At 56.6% G+C, this 21589-nt stretch overlaps 1 protein-coding gene across 2 annotated transcripts; it reads left to right on the forward strand.

Annotated features, from left to right (window-relative positions):
• Positions 1-16374: 16374 nt before the first annotated feature.
• Positions 16375-21239, forward strand: TCTA (T cell leukemia translocation altered). Of its 2 annotated transcripts, none has more exons than XM_069735965.1 (3): positions 16375-16594; positions 20619-20673; positions 20787-21239. In XM_069735965.1, exons 1-3 carry the CDS (start codon positions 16425-16427, stop codon positions 20811-20813), a joined length of 252 nt encoding a protein of 83 aa, XP_069592066.1. In that variant the 5' UTR covers positions 16375-16424; the 3' UTR covers positions 20814-21239. The 2 variants fall into 2 exon arrangements, with proteins under 2 accessions (XP_069592066.1, XP_069592065.1); XM_069735964.1 differs by having other exon boundaries at positions 16382-16632.
• Positions 21240-21589: the final 350 nt, after the last annotated feature.

Raw genomic sequence — 21589 nt, forward strand, 5'->3', positions numbered from 1 at the left:
CATGTGCTGCTGTGCCCTGCTACACTACTGTACCCTGTGCCCCCTACATAACTGTACTCTGCTAATTGGCCCCATGTGCTGCTGTGCCCTGCTACACTACTGTACCCTGTGCCCCCTACTGTACTGTACTCTGCTAATATGCCCCATGTGCTGCTGTGCCATGCTACACTACTGTACCCTGTGCCCCCTACATAACTGTACTCTGCTAATATGCCCCATGTGCTGCTGTGCCCCCTACACTACTGTACCCTGTGCCCCTACTGTACTGTACTCTGCTAATATGCCCCATGTGCTGCTGTGCCCCCTACACTACTGTACCCTGTGCCCCCTACATAACTGTACTCTGCTAATATGCCCCATGTGCTGCTGTGCCCCCTACACTACTGTACCCTGTGCCCCCTACATAACTGTACTCTGCTAATATGCCCCATGTGCTGCTGTGCCCTGCTACACTACTGTACCCTGTGCCCCCTACATAACTGTACTCTGCTAATATGCCCCATGTGCTGCTGTGCCATGCTACACTACTGTACCCTGTGCCCCCTACTGTACTGTACTCTGCTAATATGCCCCATGTGCTGCTGTGCCATGCTACACTACTGTACCCTGTGCCCCCTACTGTACTGTACTCTGCTAATATGCCCCATGTGCTGCTGTGCCCTGCTACACTACTGTACCCTGTGCCCCCTACATAACTGTACTCTGCTAATATGCCCCATGTGCTGCTGTGCCATGCTACACTACTGTACCCTGTGCCCCCTACATAACTGTACTCTGCTAATATGCCCCATGTGCTGCTGTGCCCTGCTACACTACTGTACCCTGTGCCCCCTACTGTACTGTACTCTGCTAATATGCCCCATGTGCTGCTGTGCCCTGCTACACTACTGTACCCTGTGCCCCCTACTGTACTGTACTCTGCTAATATGCCCCATGTGCTGCTGTGCCCCCTACACTACTGTACCCTGTGCCCCTACTGTACTGTACTCTGCTAATATGCCCCATGTGCTGCTGTGCCCTGCTACACTACTGTACCCTGTGCCCCCTACATAACTGTACTCTGCTAATATGCCCCATGTGCTGCTGTGCCCCCTACACTACTGTACCCTGTGCCCCTACTGTACTGTACTCTGCTAATATGCCCCATGTGCTGCTGTGCCCTGCTACACTACTGTACCCTGTGCCCCCTACTGTACTGTACTCTGCTAATATGCCCCATGTGCTGCTGTGCCCTGCTACACTACTGTACCCTGTGCCCCCTACTGTACTGTACTCTGCTAATATGCCCCATGTGCTGCTGTGCCCTGCTACACTACTGTACCCTGTGCCCCCTACTGTACTGTACTCTGCTAATTGGCCCCATGTGCTGCTGTGCCCTGCTACACTACTGTACCCTGTGCCCCCTACTGTACTGTACTCTGCTAATATGCCCCATGTGCTGCTGTGCCCTGCTACACTACTGTACCCTGTGCCCCCTACTGTACTGTACTCTGCTAATATGCCCCATGTGCTGCTGTGCCCTGCTACACTACTGTACCCTGTGCCCCCTACTGTACTGTACTCTGCTAATATGCCCCATGTGCTGCTGTGCCCTGCTACACTACTGTACCCTGTGCCCCTACTGTACTGTACTCTGCTAATATGCCCCATGTGCTGCTGTGCCCCCTACACTACTGTACCCTGTGCCCCCTACTGTACTGTACTCTGCTAATTGGCCCCATGTGCTGCTGTGCCCTGCTACACTACTGTACCCTGTGCCCCTACTGTACTGTACTCTGCTAATTGGCCCCATGTGCTGCTGTGCCCTGCTACACTACTGTACCCTGTGCCCCTACTGTACTGTACTCTGCTAATATGCCCCATGTGCTGCTGTGCCCCCTACACTACTGTACCCTGTGCCCCTACTGTACTGTACTCTGCTAATATGCCCCATGTGCTGCTGTGCCCTGCTACACTACTGTACCCTGTGCCCCCTACTGTACTGTACTCTGCTAATATGCCCCATGTGCTGCTGTGCCCTGCTACACTACTGTACCCTGTGCCCCTACTGTACTGTACTCTGCTAATATGCCCCATGTGCTGCTGTGCCCTGCTACACTACTGTACCCTGTGCCCCTACTGTACTGTACTCTGCTAATATGCCCCATGTGCTGCTGTGCCCCCTACACTACTGTACCCTGTGCCCCCTACTGTACTGTACTCTGCTAATATGCCCCATGTGCTGCTGTGCCCTGCTACACTACTGTACCCTGTGCCCCTACTGTACTGTACTCTGCTAATATGCCCCATGTGCTGCTGTGCCCCCTACACTACTGTACCCTGTGCCCCCTACTGTACTGTACTCTGCTAATATGCCCCATGTGCTGCTGTGCCCTGCTACACTACTGTACCCTGTGCCCCTACTGTACTGTACTCTGCTAATATGCCCCATGTGCTGCTGTGCCCTGCTACACTACTGTACCCTGTGCCCCCTACTGTACTGTACTCTGCTAATATGCCCCATGTGCTGCTGTGCCCTGCTACACTACTGTACCCTGTGCCCCTACTGTACTGTACTCTGCTAATATGCCCCATGTGCTGCTGTGCCCTGCTACACTACTGTACCCTGTGCCCCTACTGTACTGTACTCTGCTAATATGCCCCATGTGCTGCTGTGCCCCCTACACTACTGTACCCTGTGCCCCCTACTGTACTGTACTCTGCTAATATGCCCCATGTGCTGCTGTGCCCTGCTACACTACTGTACCCTGTGCCCCTACTGTACTGTACTCTGCTAATATGCCCCATGTGCTGCTGTGCCCTGCTACACTACTGTACCCTGTGCCCCTACTGTACTGTACTCTGCTAATATGCCCCATGTGCTGCTGTGCCCCCTACACTACTGTACCCTGTGCCCCTACTGTACTGTACTCTGCTAATATGCCCCATGTGCTGCTGTGCCCTGCTACACTACTGTACCCTGTGCCCCCTACTGTACTGTACTCTGCTAATATGCCCCATGTGCTGCTGTGCCCCCTACACTACTGTACCCTGTGCCCCTACTGTACTGTACTCTGCTAATATGCCCCATGTGCTGCTGTGCCCCCTACACTACTGTACCCTGTGCCCCTACTGTACTGTACTCTGCTAATATGCCCCATGTGCTGCTGTGCCCTGCTACACTACTGTACCCTGTGCCCCTACTGTACTGTACTCTGCTAATATGCCCCATGTGCTGCTGTGCCCCCTACACTACTGTACCCTGTGCCCCTACTGTACTGTACTCTGCTAATATGCCCCATGTGCTGCTGTGCCCTGCTACACTACTGTACCCTGTGCCCCTACTGTACTGTACTCTGCTAATATGCCCCATGTGCTGCTGTGCCCCCTACACTACTGTACCCTGTGCCCCCTACTGTACTGTACTCTGCTAATATGCCCCATGTGCTGCTGTGCCCTGCTACACTACTGTACCCTGTGCCCCCTACATAACTGTACTCTGCTAATTGGCCCCATGTGCTGCTGTGCCATGCTACACTACTGTACCCTGTGCCCCCTACATAACTGTACTCTGCTAATATGCCCCATGTGCTGCTGTGCCATGCTACACTACTGTACCCTGTGCCCCCTACTGTACTGTACTCTGCTAATATGCCCCATGTGCTGCTGTGCCCTGCTACACTACTGTACCCTGTGCCCCCTACTGTACTGTACTCTGCTAATATGCCCCATGTGCTGCTGTGCCCTGCTACACTACTGTACCCTGTGCCCCCTACATAACTGTACTCTGCTAATATGCCCCATGTGCTGCTGTGCCCTCTACTGTACTGTACTCTGCTAATATGCCCCATGTGCTGCTGTGCCCTGCTACACTACTGTACCCTGTGCCCCCTACTGTACTGTACTCTGCTAATATGCCCCATGTGCTGCTGTGCCCTGCTACACTACTGTACCCTGTGCCCCCTACTGTACTGTACTCTGCTAATATGCCCCATGTGCTGCTGTGCCCTGCTACACTACTGTACCCTGTGCCCCATGTGCTGCTGTGCCACCTACACTACTGTACCCTGTGCCCCCTACTGTACTGTACTCTGCTAATATGCCCCATGTGCTGCTGTGCCATGCTACACTACTGTACCCTGTGCCCCCTACATAACTGTACTCTGCTAATATGCCCCATGTGCTGCTGTGCCCTGCTACACTACTGTACCCTGTGCCCCCTACTGTACTGTACTCTGCTAATATGCCCCATGTGCTGCTGTGCCCTGCTACACTACTGTACCCTGTGCCCCATGTGCTGCTGTGCCCTGCTACACTACTGTACCCTGTGCCCCCTACTGTACTGTACTCTGCTAATTGGCCCCATGTGCTGCTGTGCCCTGCTACACTACTGTACCCTGTGCCCCCTACATAACTGTACTCTGCTAATATGCCCCATGTGCTGCTGTGCCCTGCTACACTACTGTACCCTGTGCCCCCTACTGTACTGTACTCTGCTAATATGCCCCATGTGCTGCTGTGCCCTGCTACACTACTGTACCCTGTGCCCCCTACTGTACTGTACTCTGCTAATTGGCCCCATGTGCTGCTGTGCCCTGCTACACTACTGTACCCTGTGCCCCCTACATAACTGTACTCTGCTAATATGCCCCATGTGCTGCTGTGCCCCCTACACTACTGTACCCTGTGCCCCCTACTGTACTGTACTCTGCTAATATGCCCCATGTGCTGCTGTGCCCTGCTACACTACTGTACCCTGTGCCCCCTACTGTACTGTACTCTGCTAATATGCCCCATGTGCTGCTGTGCCCTGCTACACTACTGTACCCTGTGCCCCTACTGTACTGTACTCTGCTAATATGCCCCATGTGCTGCTGTGCCCTGCTACACTACTGTACCCTGTGCCCCCTACTGTACTGTACTCTGCTAATATGCCCCATGTGCTGCTGTGCCCTGCTACACTACTGTACCCTGTGCCCCCTACATAACTGTACTCTGCTAATATGCCCCATGTGCTGCTGTGCCCTGCTACACTACTGTACCCTGTGCCCCTACTGTACTGTACTCTGCTAATATGCCCCATGTGCTGCTGTGCCCTGCTACACTACTGTACCCTGTGCCCCATGTGCTGCTGTGCCCTGCTACACTACTGTACCCTGTGCCCCCTACATAACTGTACTCTGCTAATATGCCCCATGTGCTGCTGTGCCCTGCTACACTACTGTACCCTGTGCCCCTACTGTACTGTACTCTGCTAATATGCCCCATGTGCTGCTGTGCCCTGCTACACTACTGTACCCTGTGCCCCCTACTGTACTGTACTCTGCTAATATGCCCCATGTGCTGCTGTGCCCTGCTACACTACTGTACCCTGTGCCCCCTACATAACTGTACTCTGCTAATATGCCCCATGTGCTGCTGTGCCCCCTACACTACTGTACCCTGTGCCCCCTACTGTACTGTACTCTGCTAATATGCCCCATGTGCTGCTGTGCCATGCTACACTACTGTACCCTGTGCCCCCTACTGTACTGTACTCTGCTAATATGCCCCATGTGCTGCTGTGCCCTGCTACACTACTGTACCCTGTGCCCCCTACTGTACTGTACTCTGCTAATATGCCCCATGTGCTGCTGTGCCCTGCTACACTACTGTACCCTGTGCCCCCTACTGTACTGTACTCTGCTAATATGCCCCATGTGCTGCTGTGCCCTGCTACACTACTGTACCCTGTGCCCCCTACTGTACTGTACTCTGCTAATATGCCCCATGTGCTGCTGTGCCATGCTACACTACTGTACCCTGTGCCCCCTACTGTACTGTACTCTGCTAATATGCCCCATGTGCTGCTGTGCCCTGCTACACTACTGTACCCTGTGCCCCCTACATAACTGTACTCTGCTAATATGCCCCATGTGCTGCTGTGCCCTGCTACACTACTGTACCCTGTGCCCCTACTGTACTGTACTCTGCTAATATGCCCCATGTGCTGCTGTGCCCTGCTACACTACTGTACCCTGTGCCCCCTACATAACTGTACTCTGCTAATATGCCCCATGTGCTGCTGTGCCCTGCTACACTACTGTACCCTGTGCCCCCTACTGTACTGTACTCTGCTAATATGCCCCATGTGCTGCTGTGCCCTGCTACACTACTGTACCCTGTGCCCCCTACATAACTGTACTCTGCTAATATGCCCCATGTGCTGCTGTGCCCTGCTACACTACTGTACCCTGTGCCCCCTACTGTACTGTACTCTGCTAATATGCCCCATGTGCTGCTGTGCCCCCTACACTACTGTACCCTGTGCCCCCTACTGTACTGTACTCTGCTAATATGCCCCATGTGCTGCTGTGCCCTGCTACACTACTGTACCCTGTGCCCCCTACATAACTGTACTCTGCTAATTGGCCCCATGTGCTGCTGTGCCCCCTACACTACTGTACCCTGTGCCCCCTACTGTACTGTACTCTGCTAATATGCCCCATGTGCTGCTGTGCCATGCTACACTACTGTACCCTGTGCCCCCTACATAACTGTACTCTGCTAATATGCCCCATGTGCTGCTGTGCCCTGCTACACTACTGTACCCTGTGCCCCCTACTGTACTGTACTCTGCTAATTGGCCCCATGTGCTGCTGTGCCCTGCTACACTACTGTACCCTGTGCCCCCTACTGTACTGTACTCTGCTAATATGCCCCATGTGCTGCTGTGCCATGCTACACTACTGTACCCTGTGCCCCCTACATAACTGTACTCTGCTAATATGCCCCATGTGCTGCTGTGCCCCCTACACTACTGTACTCTGCTAATATGCCCCATGTGCTGCTGTGCCCTGCTACACTACTGTACCCTGTGCCCCCTACTGTACTGTACTCTGCTAATATGCCCCATGTGCTGCTGTGCCATGCTACACTACTGTACCCTGTGCCCCCTACTGTACTGTACTCTGCTAATTGGCCCCATGTGCTGCTGTGCCCTGCTACACTACTGTACCCTGTGCCCCCTACTGTACTGTACTCTGCTAATATGCCCCATGTGCTGCTGTGCCCTGCTACACTACTGTACCCTGTGCCCCTACTGTACTGTACTCTGCTAATATGCCCCATGTGCTGCTGTGCCCTGCTACACTACTGTACCCTGTGCCCCCTACATAACTGTACTCTGCTAATTGGCCCCATGTGCTGCTGTGCCCCCTACACTACTGTACCCTGTGCCCCCTACTGTACTGTACTCTGCTAATATGCCCCATGTGCTGCTGTGCCCTGCTACACTACTGTACCCTGTGCCCCCTACATAACTGTACTCTGCTAATTGGCCCCATGTGCTGCTGTGCCCCCTACACTACTGTACCCTGTGCCCCCTACTGTACTGTACTCTGCTAATTGGCCCCATGTGCTGCTGTGCCCTGCTACACTACTGTACCCTGTGCCCCCTACATAACTGTACTCTGCTAATTGGCCCCATGTGCTGCTGTGCCCCCTACACTACTGTACCCTGTGCCCCCTACTGTACTGTACTCTGCTAATATGCCCCATGTGCTGCTGTGCCCTGCTACACTACTGTACCCTGTGCCCCCTACATAACTGTACTCTGCTAATATGCCCCATGTGCTGCTGTGCCCTGCTACACTACTGTACCCTGTGCCCCTACTGTACTGTACTCTGCTAATATGCCCCATGTGCTGCTGTGCCCTGCTACACTACTGTACCCTGTGCCCCTACTGTACTGTACTCTGCTAATATGCCCCATGTGCTGCTGTGCCCTGCTACACTACTGTACCCTGTGCCCCCTACATAACTGTACTCTGCTAATATGCCCCATGTGCTGCTGTGCCCCCTACACTACTGTACCCTGTGCCCCCTACTGTACTGTACTCTGCTAATATGCCCCATGTGCTGCTGTGCCCCCTACACTACTGTACCCTGTGCCCCCTACATAACTGTACTCTGCTAATATGCCCCATGTGCTGCTGTGCCCTGCTACACTACTGTACCCTGTGCCCCTACTGTACTGTACTCTGCTAATATGCCCCATGTGCTGCTGTGCCATGCTACACTACTGTACCCTGTGCCCCTACTGTACTGTACTCTGCTAATATGCCCCATGTGCTGCTGTGCCCTGCTACACTACTGTACCCTGTGCCCCCTACATAACTGTACTCTGCTAATATGCCCCATGTGCTGCTGTGCCCTGCTACACTACTGTACCCTGTGCCCCCTACTGTACTGTACTCTGCTAATATGCCCCATGTGCTACTGTGCCCCCTACACTACTGTACCCTGTGCCCCCTACATAACTGTACTCTGCTAATATGCCCCATGTGCTGCTGTGCCCTGCTACACTACTGTACCCTGTGCCCCTACTGTACTGTACTCTGCTAATATGCCCCATGTGCTGCTGTGCCCTGCTACACTACTGTACCCTGTGCCCCCTACATAACTGTACTCTGCTAATATGCCCCATGTGCTGCTGTGCCCTGCTACACTACTGTACCCTGTGCCCCCTACTGTACTGTACTCTGCTAATATGCCCCATGTGCTGCTGTGCCCCCTACACTACTGTACCCTGTGCCCCTACTGTACTGTACTCTGCAAATATGCCCCATGTGCTGCTGTGCCCTGCTACACTACTGTACCCTGTGCCCCTACTGTACTGTACTCTGCAAATATGCCCCATGTGCTGCTGTGCCCTGCTACACTACTGTACCCTGTGCCCCTACTGTACTGTACTCTGCAAATATGCCCCATGTGCTGCTGTGCCCTGCTACACTACTGTACCCTGTGCCCCTACTGTACTGTACTCTGCAAATATGCCCCATGTGCTGCTGTGCCCTGCTACACTACTGTACCCTGTGCCCCCTACTGTACTGTACTCTGCTAATATGCCCCATGTGCTGCTGTGCCCTGCTACACTACTGTACCCTGTGCCCCTACTGTACTGTACTCTGCTAATATGCCCCATGTGCTGCTGTGCCCTGCTACACTACTGTACCCTGTGCCCCTACTGTACTGTACTCTGCTAATATGCCCCATGTGCTGCTGTGCCCTGCTACACTACTGTACCCTGTGCCCCTACTGTACTGTACTCTGCTAATATGCCCCATGTGCTGCTGTGCCCTGCTACACTACTGTACCCTGTGCCCCCTACTGTACTGTACTCTGCTAATATGCCCCATGTGCTGCTGTGCCCTGCTACACTACTGTACCCTGTGCCCCCTACTGTACTGTACTCTGCTAATATGCCCCATGTGCTGCTGTGCCCTGCTACACTACTGTACCCTGTGCCCCTACTGTACTGTACTCTGCAAATATGCCCCATGTGCTGCTGTGCCCTGCTACACTACTGTACCCTGTGCCCCCTACTGTACTGTACTCTGCTAATATGCCCCATGTGCTGCTGTGCCCTGCTACACTACTGTACCCTGTGCCCCCTACTGTACTGTACTCTGCTAATATGCCCCATGTGCTGCTGTGCCCTGCTACACTACTGTACCCTGTGCCCCTACTGTACTGTTCTCTGCTAATATGCCCCATGTGCTGCTGTGCCCTGCTACACTACTGTACCCTGTGCCCCCTACTGTACTGTACTCTGCTAATATGCCCCATGTGCTGCTGTGCCCTGCTACACTACTGTACCCTGTGCCCCTACTGTACTGTACTCTGCTAATATGCCCCATGTGCTGCTGTGCCCCCTACACTACTGTACCCTGTGCCCCTACTGTACTGTACTCTGCTAATATGCCCCATGTGCTGCTGTGCCCTGCTACACTACTGTACCCTGTGCCCCCTACTGTACTGTACTCTGCTAATATGCCCCATGTGCTGCTGTGCCCTGCTACACTACTGTACCCTGTGCCCCCTACTGTACTGTACTCTGCTAATATGCCCCATGTGCTGCTGTGCCCTGCTACACTACTGTACCCTGTGCCCCCTACTGTACTGTACTCTGCTAATATGCCCCATGTGCTGCTGTGCCCTGCTACACTACTGTACCCTGTGCCCCCTACTGTACTGTACTCTGCTAATATGCCCCATGTGCTGCTGTGCCATGCTACACTACTGTACCCTGTGCCCCCTACATAACTGTACTCTGCTAATATGCCCCATGTGCTGCTGTGCCCTGCTACACTACTGTACCCTGTGCCCCCTACTGTACTGTACTCTGCTAATATGCCCCATGTGCTGCTGTGCCCTGCTACACTACTGTACCCTGTGCCCCCTACATAACTGTACTCTGCTAATATGCCCCATGTGCTGCTGTGCCCTGCTACACTACTGTACCCTGTGCCCCTACTGTACTGTACTCTGCTAATATGCCCCATGTGCTGCTGTGCCCTGCTACACTACTGTACCCTGTGCCCCCTACATAACTGTACTCTGCTAATATGCCCCATGTGCTACTGTGCCCCCTACACTACTGTACCCTGTGCCCCCTACATAACTGTACTCTGCTAATATGCCCCATGTGCTGCTGTGCCCTGCTACACTACTGTACCCTGTGCCCCCTACTGTACTGTACTCTGCTAATTGGCCCCATGTGCTGCTGTGCCCTGCTACACTACTGTACCCTGTGCCCCCTACTGTACTGTACTCTGCTAATTGGCCCCATGTGCTACTGTGCCCCCTACACTACTGTACCCTGTGCCCCCTACATAAGTGTACTCTGCTAATATGCCCCATGTGCTGCTGTGCCCTGCTACACTACTGTACCCTGTGCCCCCTACTGTACTGTACTCTGCTAATATGCCCCATGTGCTGCTGTGCCCTGCTACACTACTGTACCCTGTGCCCCTACTGTACTGTACTCTGCTAATATGCCCCATGTGCTGCTGTGCCCCCTACACTACTGTACCCTGTGCCCCTACTGTACTGTACTCTGCTAATATGCCCCATGTGCTGCTGTGCCATGCTACACTACTGTACCCTGTGCCCCCTACATAACTGTACTCTGCTAATATGCCCCATGTGCTGCTGTGCCCTGCTACACTACTGTACCCTGTGCCCCCTACTGTACTGTACTCTGCTAATTGGCCCCATGTGCTGCTGTGCCCTGCTACACTACTGTACCCTGTGCCCCCTACATAACTGTACTCTGCTAATATGCCCCATGTGCTGCTGTGCCCTGCTACACTACTGTACCCTGTGCCCCCTACTGTACTGTACTCTGCTAATTGGCCCCATGTGCTGCTGTGCCCTGCTACACTACTGTACCCTGTGCTCCTACATAACTGTACTCTGCTAATATGCCCCATGTGCTACTGTGCCCCCTACACTACTGTACCCTGTGCCCCATGTGCTGCTGTGCCACCTACACTACTGTACCCTGTGCCCCATGTGCTGCTGTGCCACCTACACTACTGTACCCTGTGCCCCCTACACTACTGTACCCCATGTTCTGCTGTGCCCTCTGCAATACTGTACTTTGTGCCCCATGTGCTGCTGGGCCCCTTACACTACTCTACCCTTTGCTGCTGTGCCCCTATAGTACTGAGCTCCATGTGCTGCTGTATCCTCTCCCCCATGCACCTTTTTGCCTTCTGCTTCATGCACTACTTGTCCCATTATTGTTGTGCCCTGTGTATTATGGTGCCTTGTGCCTCCTGTACTACTATGCCCCACGTGTTGTGGTGCGCTGTGCCTCCTGTACTCCATGTATTGTGGTGCCCTGTGCCTCCTGTACTGCTGTGCACCATGTATTTTGGTGCCCTGTGCCTCTTGCACTGCTGTGCCCAGTGTGTTGTGGGGCCCAGTGCCTCCTGCACTGCTGTGCCCAGTGTATTGTGGCTGGAGGGTCCAATGTTACTTGTCCCTGCCCCAATGGTCAAGCAACCCATTGCTCCCAGGGGTCTGTGGCCCTCTAAGCGCCACATACTTGCTGAGTGTAACCTGGCAGCAGTGCCGTATTTGTCTCTAGTCTGTTGAGGGCACCAGGATGCGGGGGAGGGGGGGACACCTGAGCAAGGTTTTTTTTTCTTTTTATGTGGATAAGATGCCGGATCTGCCGCGAATAGCAAAAATCGCTGATGTGAAAGTAGCCTAAGGCTAGGGTCACAATGCGTTAGTGCAATCTGTTTAGCGCTAGCGGATTGCGCTAACGCAATTTTTTTTAAGGGGCCGCGTTTCGGGGTCGCGGTAACGTCCCCGCTCTCGCAGATCCCCGATCTGCGAGAGCGGAGAACGGACCTCGGGCGCGCCGCGGACGCTGCAAACAGCGTCCGCGGCGTGCCACAAAACACCAGCGCGTCGCTAGCGCGTGCCGAAAATGGCACACGCTAGTGATGCACGTTCCCATTGCCGTGAATGGGCGCGCTAACGGACGCGTTGCATGGCGTTAATTTCGCTGTGCAACGCTGTCTGTTAGGCTAGGTTCCCATTGCGTTAATGGGACAACGCTTAGTCACTGCCGATAGTGTCATACTCACCAATGGGGGAGGCAGCACGAAAAGTGCCTAGGGCAGCAAAAACTCTAAATACGGCCCTGAGTAGGGGGATGGGAGAAAGTCCCACAAAGTCAACTATCACAGCAGCCTCCACCAGTCAGACCTTTATGGCAGAGCAGCCCGACGGAAGACTCCTCAGTGCAAGACATATGAAAGCCCCAATAGTTTGCTAAAAAACACATGAAGGACTCCCAGACTATGAGAAATAAGATTCTCTGGGCTGATGAGATGAAGATAGACCTTTTTGGTGATAAGTCTAAGTGGTATGTGTGGAGAAAACCAGGCACTGCTCATCACCTGCCCAATACAATCCCCACAGTGAAGCATGGTGGTGGCAGCATCATGCTATGGGGGTGATTTCCAGCTGCAGGGACAGGACGACTGGTTGTCATTGAAGGAAACATGAATGTGGCCAAGTACAGAGATATCCTGGATGAAAACCTCTTCTAGAGTGCTCTGGACCTCAGACTTGGCCGAAGATTCACCTTCCAACAAGACAATGACCCTAAGCACACAGCTAAAATAACAAAGGAGCGACTTCAGAACAACTCTGTGACCATTCCTGACCGGCCCAGCCAGAGCCCTGACCTAAACCCAATGGAGCATCTCTGGAGAGACATGAAAATGGCGTCCACCAACGTTCATCATCCAACCTGACGGAACTGGAGAGGATCCGCAAGGAAGAATGGCCGAGGATCCCCAAATCCAGGGGGGAAAAACTTGTTCCATCATTCCCAAGAAGACTCATGGCTGTACGAGCTCAAAAGGGGCTTCTACTCAGTACTGAGCAAAGGGGCTGAAGACTTATGACCATGTGATATTTCAGTTTTTCCTTTTTCATAAATTTTAAAAAATTTCTACATTTCTGTTTTTTTTTCAGTCAAGATGAGGTGCAGAGTGTACATTAATGTGAAAAAAAATAAACTTTTTTGAATTTACCAAATGGCTGTAATGAAACAAAGAGTGAAAAATGTAAAGGGGTCTGAATACTTTCCGCACACACTGTATACAGAGCTGGTTGGGAACTCAGAGGACATTATTTGTTATAAATAGGGAAATTAATAGTTTTCATAGGGGCACCTGAGTGAGAAAAAACGTCATCTGTAAGTTACTATATATGACTGTACTGTAATCACATGTATGTGCAGGGCTGGGATCTACCAATATACGGTTACTATAAGGTGGTATTATTGCTCTTTAGTAGCATTTTTGTTTTCTTTTTTTATTTAGTAACAGTTTAATGTGTTTCAGTCATTATGTAGTAGAAGGTGCATAGTGGTGTCATTGGTATTTATATAAAGTGTTTTGTTATGTAGAGGTAATGGTAATATGATAATATTATGTATTCGCTGTGTAGTGGTTATGGTAGTTGACATTGTGTAGCCGTATTATTTGGCATTTTATAGCTGTAATTTTATAATATTGGTCATTGCATTGTGTTTTTGGTTAGCAACAGTATATACTGTAATTATACATGTATAGATGCTATGTTAAATAGCTATAGGGGGGTCGTATGGGGAGACATGCACTTTGGGGCTTGGGCCCCTGATCTTTTGTGACCCTAGCAACACCCCTGCCATACTGTGTGTTTTACATGTCCGTGTTTCTGGAGTTGTATGTATGTTTGTATATCAGCTCAGTTATAGTACCATATGTAAGCAGTAAGCTTGGTTCTGGTACTGTATCAATGTAGTAATCTAGATTCCGGTACCATATGTATGCGGTAAGCTTGGTTCTGTTCCCATATCTATGTAGGAGTCTTGGTTTTATTGCTCTATCTATGTAGTAGACTTAGTAAGCGAAAGCTTGGCTCTGCTCCCTTATCTCTGTAGTAAGCTCCGTGCTTTTCCCATAGCTTTGTAGTAAGCTTGATTCTGCTCACATATCTTTTTTGTAAGCTCAATTCAGTTCAGGTATGTATGTAGTAATCTTGGTTCCATTCTCGTGTCTACGCAGTCAGCTTGCTTCTGTTGCAGTATCTATGTAGGTAGTAAGCTTGCTTGTGTTCCCATATCTATTCAGCAAGCTCCATTCTGTTCCCATATCTATATACCATCCCGTTTTTTTTAAAGGATGTTATTTCTGCTGCTTTAATGCAGGGACCAGAGATAAGGAGGGCAGGGGTGGTCCACCGCAACTGGTGGGCCACTGCCTTGTGATTGCCCCCCAGGCTGAAAAGTGCCAGCCAGCCCCTGGTACGGTGTATGTGTGTACACTGTGTGTACGGTGTGTGTGTATGGTGTGTGTGTGTACACTGTGTGTACGGTGTGTGTATGGTGTGTGTGTGTACACTGTGTGTACGGTGTGTGTGTGTACACTGTGTGTACGGTGTGTGTGTATGGTGTGTGTGTGTACACTGTGTGTACGGTGTGTGTGTACGGTGTGTGTGTGTGTACACTGTGTGTACGGTGTGTGTGTATGGTGTGTGTGTGTACACTGTGTGTACGGTGTGTGGCTACAGTGTGTGCGCGTGTGTGTGTACAGTGTGTGTGTACGGTGTGTGTGTACGGTGTGTGTACGGTGTGTGTGTACGGTGTGTGGCTACAGTGTGTGCGCGTGTGTGTGTACAGTGTGTGTGTACGGTGTGTGTGTACGGTGTGTGTACGGTGTGTGTGTACGGTGTGTGTGTGTGTACACTGTGTGTACGGTGTGTGTGTATGGTGTGTGTGTGTACACTGTGTGTACGGTGTGTGTGTATGGTGTGTGTGTGTACACTGTGTGTACGGTGTGTGTGTATGGTGTGTGTGTGTACACTGTGTGTACGGTGTGTGTGTATGGTGTGTGTGTGTACGGTGTGTGTGTATGGTGTGTGTGTGTACACTGTGTGTACGGTGTGTGTGTATGGTGTGTGTGTGTACACTGTGTGTACGGTGTGTGGCTACAGTGTGTGCGCGTGTGTGTGTACAGTGTGTGTGTACGGTGTGTGTGTACGGTGTGTGTACGGTGTGTGTGTACGGTGTGTGGCTACAGTGTGTGCGCGTGTGTGTGTACAGTGTGTGTGTACGGTGTGTGTGTACGGTGTGTGTGTACGGTGTGTGGCTACAGTGTGTGCGCGTGTGTGTGTACAGTGTGTGTGTACGGTGTGTGTACAGTGTATGTGTGTACGGTGTGTGTGTGTATGGTGTGTGTGTACGGTGTATGTGTGTACACTGTGTGTACGGTGTGTGTGTACGGTGTGTGTGTGTACACTGTGTGTACGGTGTGTGTGTACGGTGTGTGTGTGTACACTGTGTGTACGGTGTGTGTGTACGGTGTATGTGTGTACACTGTGTGTACGGTGTGTGTGTACGGTGTGTGTGTGTACACTGTGTGTACGGTGTGTGTGTACGGTGTATGTGTGTACACTGTGTGTACGGTGTGTGTGTACACTGTGTGTACGGTGTGTGTGTACGGTGTGTGGCTACAGTGTGCGCGCGTGTGTGTACGGTGTGTGTGTACGGTGTGTGGCTACAGTGTGCGCGCGTGTGTGTATGGTGTGTGTGTACGGTGTATGTGTGTACGGTGTGTGGCTACAGTGTGTGCGCGTGTGTACGGTGTATGTGTGTACGGTGTGTGGCTACAGTGTGTGCGCGTGTGTACGGTGTGTGTGTGTACGGTGTTGTGTTCTCGCAGCCGCCATTATTTTTACTTCTTACAATCTCAGACATCACAGCAGTGATTCAGAGAGGACAGAACCCGGCGCAGATTACACAGAGCCCACAATGTGCTGAACAGCGGAGGGGCCCGGCTGCACTGGAGACTTCTCCAGGTGCATCAGGAGGCTCTGCCTGTACAGGGAAACGCCGGGAGCGAGGACTCAGGACTGCCATCACTACGCGGGGAGGCCGGGGCGGGGCACAGACTGCGCGGTCATGACGTCACTGCCCGGCCGCCGCCCGTTCTGCACTGTGGCCCCGCCTCCTGTCCGCCCCCTGTGTCCGCTCTGCGCTGAGGCCGCGCCTCTCCTGTCAGTGACGGGCTGTGTCCGCGCAGCCGCAGTGGCTCGCAGCTGCCCGCCGTGTGATGGAGGCCGGCCCCGCAGAGCTGCTCTCCCCGCTCCTGGCTCTGCTGCTCGGCGTCTGCTCCGACTTCAGCCGGGACTGGGAGAGCAACGACCTGAGAGCCGCCATATTCAAGCTCCTGCTCGCCTGGCTGCTCCTCAGCGTCACCGCCATCCAGCTGTCCTGGAGGAAGTACGGCCCGACTGTGAACGGCCTGTACTACCGGCAGGGTGAGGGGGGACGGCCGGTACTACCGGCAGGGTGAGAGGGGGACGGCCTGTACTACCGGCAGGGTGAGGGGGGACGGCCCGTACTACCGGCAGGGTGAGGGGGGGACGGCCTGTACTACCGGCAGGGTGAGGGGGGGACGGCCCGTACTACCGGCAGGGTGAGGGGGGGACGGCCTGTACTACCGGCAGGGTGAGGGGGGGACGGCCCGTACTACCGGCAGGGTGAGGGGGGACGGCCCGTACTACCGGCAGGGTGAGGGGGGGACGGCCTGTACTACCGGCAGGGTGAGGGGGGGACGGCCCGTACTACCGGCAGGGTGAGGGGGGGACGGCCAGTACTACCGGCAGGGTGAGGGGGGGACGGCCCGTACTACCGGCAGGGTGAGGGGGGGGACGGCCCGTACTACCGGCAGGGTGAGGGGGGGGACGGCCCGTACTACCGGCAGGGTGAGGGGGGGACGGCCCGTACTACCGGCAGGGTGAGAGGGGACGGCCCGTACTACCGGCAGGGTGAGGGGGGGACGGCCGGTACTACCGGCAGGGTGAGGGGGGGACGGCCCGTACTACCGGCAGGGTGAGAGGGGACGGCCCGTACTACCGGCAGGGTGAGGGGGGGACGGCCTGTACTACCGGCAGGGTGAGGGGGGGACGGCCCGTACTACCGGCAGGGTGAGGGGGGGACGGCCCGTACTACCGGCAGGGTGAGGGGGGGACGGCCCGTACTACCGGCAGGGTGAGGGGGGGACGGCCCGTACTACCGGCAGGGTGAGAGGGGACGGCCCGTACTACCGGCAGGGTGAGGGGGGGACGGCCCGTACTACCGGCAGGGTGAGGGGGGGGACGGCCCGTACTACCGGCAGGGTGAGGGGGGGACGGCCCGTACTACCGGCAGGGTGAGGGGGGGACGGCCCGTACTACCGGCAGGGTGAGGGGGGGACGGCCCGTACTACCGGCAGGGTGAGAGGGGACGGCCCGTACTACCGGCAGGGTGAGGGGGGGACGGCCGGTACTACCGGCAGGGTGAGGGGGGGACGGCCCGTACTACCGGCAGGGTGAGAGGGGACGGCCCGTACTACCGGCAGGGTGAGGGGGGGACGGCCCGTACTACCGGCAGGGTGAGAGGGGGACGGCCCGTACTACCGGCAGGGTGAGGGGGGGACGGCCCGTACTACCGGCAGGGTGAGAGGGGACGGCCCGTACTACCGGCAGGGTGAGGGGGGGACGGCCGGTACTACCGGCAGGGTGAGGGGGGGACGGCCCGTACTACCGGCAGGGTGAGAGGGGACGGCCCGTACTACCGGCAGGGTGAGGGGGGGACGGCCCGTACTACCGGCAGGGTGAGAGGGGGACGGCCCGTACTACCGGCAGGGTGAGGGGGGGACGGCCGTACTACCGGCAGGGTGAGGGGGGGACGGCCCGTACTACCGGCAGGGTGAGGGGGGGACGGCCGGTACTACCGGCAGGGTGAGAGGGGACGGCCCGTACTACCGGCAGGGTGAGGGGGGGACGGCCCGTACTACCGGCAGGGTGAGAGGGGACGGCCCGTACTACCGGCAGGGTGAGGGGGGGACGGCCCGTACTACCGGCAGGGTGAGGGGGGGACGGCCCGTACTACCGGCAGGGTGAGGGGGGGGACGGCCCGTACTACCGGCAGGGTGAGGGGGGGACGGCCCGTACTACCGGCAGGGTGAGGGGGGGACGGCCCGTACTACCGGCAGGGTGAGGGGGGGGACGGCCCGTACTACCGGCAGGGTGAGGGGGGGACGGCCGGTACTACCGGCAGGGTGAGGGGGGGGACGGCCGGTACTACCGGCAGGGTGAGGGGGGGACGGCCCGTACTACCGGCAGGGTGAGGGGGGGGACGGCCCGTACTACCGGCAGGGTGAGGGGGGGGACGGCCCGTACTACCGGCAGGGTGAGGGGGGGGACGGCCCGTACTACCGGCAGGGTGAGGGGGGGGGACGGCCCGTACTACCGGCAGGGTGAGGGGGGGACGGCCCGTACTACCGGCAGGGTGAGGGGGGGACGGCCCGTACTACCGGCAGGGTGAGGGGGGGGACGGCCCGTACTACCGGCAGGGTGAGGGGGGGACGGCCCGTACTACCGGCAGGGTGAGGGGGGACGGCCCGTACTACCGGCAGGGTGAGGGGGGACGGCCGTACTACCGGCAGGGTGAGGGGGGGGACGGCCGGTACTACCGGCAGGGTGAGGGGGGGGACGGCCGGTACTACCGGCAGGGTGAGGGGGGACGGCCCGTACTACCGGCAGGGTGAGGGGGGGACGGCCCGTACTACCGGCAGGGTGAGGGGGGGACGGCCCGTACTACCGGCAGGGTGAGGGGGGGACGGCCCGTACTACCGGCAGGGTGAGGGGGGGACGGCCCGTACTACCGGCAGGGTGAGGGGGGGACGGCCCGTACTACCGGCAGGGTGAGGGGGGGACGGCCCGTACTACCGGCAGGGTGAGGGGGGGGACGGCCGGTACTACCGGCAGGGTGAGGGGGGGACGGCCGGTACTACCGGCAGGGTGAGGGGGGGACGGCCCGTACTACCGGCAGGGTGAGGGGGGGGACGGCCCGTACTACCGGCAGGGTGAGGGGGGGACGGCCCGTACTACCGGCAGGGTGAGGGGGGGGACGGCCCGTACTACCGGCAGGGTGAGGGGGGGACGGCCCGTACTACCGGCAGGGTGAGGGGGGGACGGCCCGTACTACCGGCAGGGTGAGGGGGGGACGGCCCGTACTACCGGCAGGGTGAGGGGGGGACGGCCCGTACTACCGGCAGGGTGAGGGGGGACGGCCCGTACTACCGGCAGGGTGAGGGGGGGACGGCCCGTACTACCGGCAGGGTGAGGGGGGGACGGCCCGTACTACCGGCAGGGTGAGGGGGGACGGCCCGTACTACAGGCAGGGTGAGGGGGGGGACGGCCCGTACTACAGGCAGGGTGAGGGGGGGGACGGCCCGTACTACAGGCAGGGTGAGGGGGGGGACGGCCCGTACTACCGGCAGGGTGAGGGGGGGGACGGCCCGTACTACCGGCAGGGTGAGGGGGGGGGACGGCCCGTACTACCGGCAGGGTGGGGGACGGCCCGTACTACTGGCAGGGTGAGGGGGGGGACGGCCCGTACTACAGGCAGGGTGAGGGGGGGGACGGCCCGTACTACCGGCAGGGTGAGGGGGGGGACGGCCCGTACTACCGGCAGGGTGAGGGTGGGGGACGGCCCGTACTACCGGCAGGGTGGGGGACGGCCCGTACTACTGGCAGGGTGAGGGGAGGACGGCCCGTACTACCGGCAGGGTGAGGGGGGGGACGGCCCGTACTACCGGCAGAGTGAGGGGGGGGGACGGCCCGTACTACCGGCAGGGTGAGGGGGGGGGGACGGCCCGTACTACCGGCAGGGTGAGGGGGGGGACGGCCCGTACTATCTGCAGGGGGAGGATGGCCCGTAATACCGGCACGGTGAGGGGGTGACGGCCCGTACTATCGGCAAAGTGAGGGGGGACGGCCCGTACTACCGGCAGGGTGAGGATGGCCCGTACTACCGGCAGGGTGAGGGGGGTGACGGCCCGTACTACCGGCAGGGTGAGGGGGGGACGGCCCGTACTACCGGCAGGGTGAGGGGGAGGATGGCCCGTACTACAGGCAGGGTAAGGGGGGGGGGGACGGCCCATACTACCGGCAGGGTGAGGGGGAGGATGGCCCGTACTACCGGCAGGGTGAGGGGGGGGGACGGCCCATACTACCGGCAGGGTGAGGGGGGGACGGCCCATACTACCGGCAGGGTGAGGGGGGACGGCCCGTACTACCGGCAGGGTGAGGGGGGACGGCCCGTACTACCGGCAGGGTGAGGGGGGATGGCCCGTACTACCGGCAGGCTGAGGGGGGACGGCCCGTACCACCGGCAGGGGGGATATTAAAGGATGAGAGCGGGTGAGGATTGTGGTTCCCGCTGCCCTCCGATGTGACGGGTTCTCCTCTGTCGTCAGGTATGGGCGGACAGAACGGTGGGACCCCCGACTACCCAGCACATTACCCCATGTGGTGAGTTCTTGGAGGCATTTTGAGTGTGACCTTATGTAACAGTCTGGGGGTCTCATCATCTTCCGGACGATGCTGGGGGTCTTCAGCTTCAGCTCCTCTTCCTTATTTTGCAGGGCGAGTGTCAGCACAGAGTCTCTTAAAACACACCAAGAATGAAGAATGATGGCGACCGTGGAGGATGATGGCGGCTGGTGCGCGTGGGGTCCGCGCTGCATGTGAACTGTTCCATTGCAGTCTGCGCATTGGTATTGCTATGGTCGGCGGAGCTGGACTGTACCATGTTGGATGTGTATTTTGGGGGTGCCATTACCCCCTTTGCCTTAGTTTTTGGGCGGTTGGTGATGGCTTTCTCTTCAGTGACATCACGTCTTGGGGTGGAGTCACTACAAAAGTTTCCGCCTTCAGAGACCTGACCGCAGGGGGCGGAGCTCGCTGTCTGTGGGGGAGGGGAGGCTTCTGCCGTTACTAATGGACTGATACATTGTAACAAACCCTCATCTGTTGGATGTATATAATGAATGTAATTTCTATACTGTGGCAATAAACACAAACCTGTGGCTGCTTCACATCTGTAACCGCGTTGTGCAAGATGGAGGGAACGAAGAAGTGTTGTTGGTCATGTGACTCATCGTGGCTGCCATGTAGCCTGCTCCAAAAGGCAACGGATCAGAGATCATGGAGTCATTAAATGTGAATGGAAATGGAGCATCTGCAAGAGCGGTGACCTCTGCGCGGAGAGGGGCGGCATCACCTAGAGAACTCTGCGGGGAGAGGGGCGGCATCACCTAGAGACCTTTGCGGGGAGAGGGGCGGCATCACCTAGAGACCGCTGCGGGGAGAGGGGCGGCATCACCTAGAGACCGCTGCGGGGAGAGGGGCGGCATCACCTAGAGACCGCTGCGGGGAGAGGGGCGGC

Source organism: Ranitomeya imitator, chromosome 8, assembly GCF_032444005.1.
Source record: "Ranitomeya imitator isolate aRanImi1 chromosome 8, aRanImi1.pri, whole genome shotgun sequence".
NCBI classification, from domain to species: domain Eukaryota; kingdom Metazoa; phylum Chordata; class Amphibia; order Anura; family Dendrobatidae; genus Ranitomeya; species Ranitomeya imitator.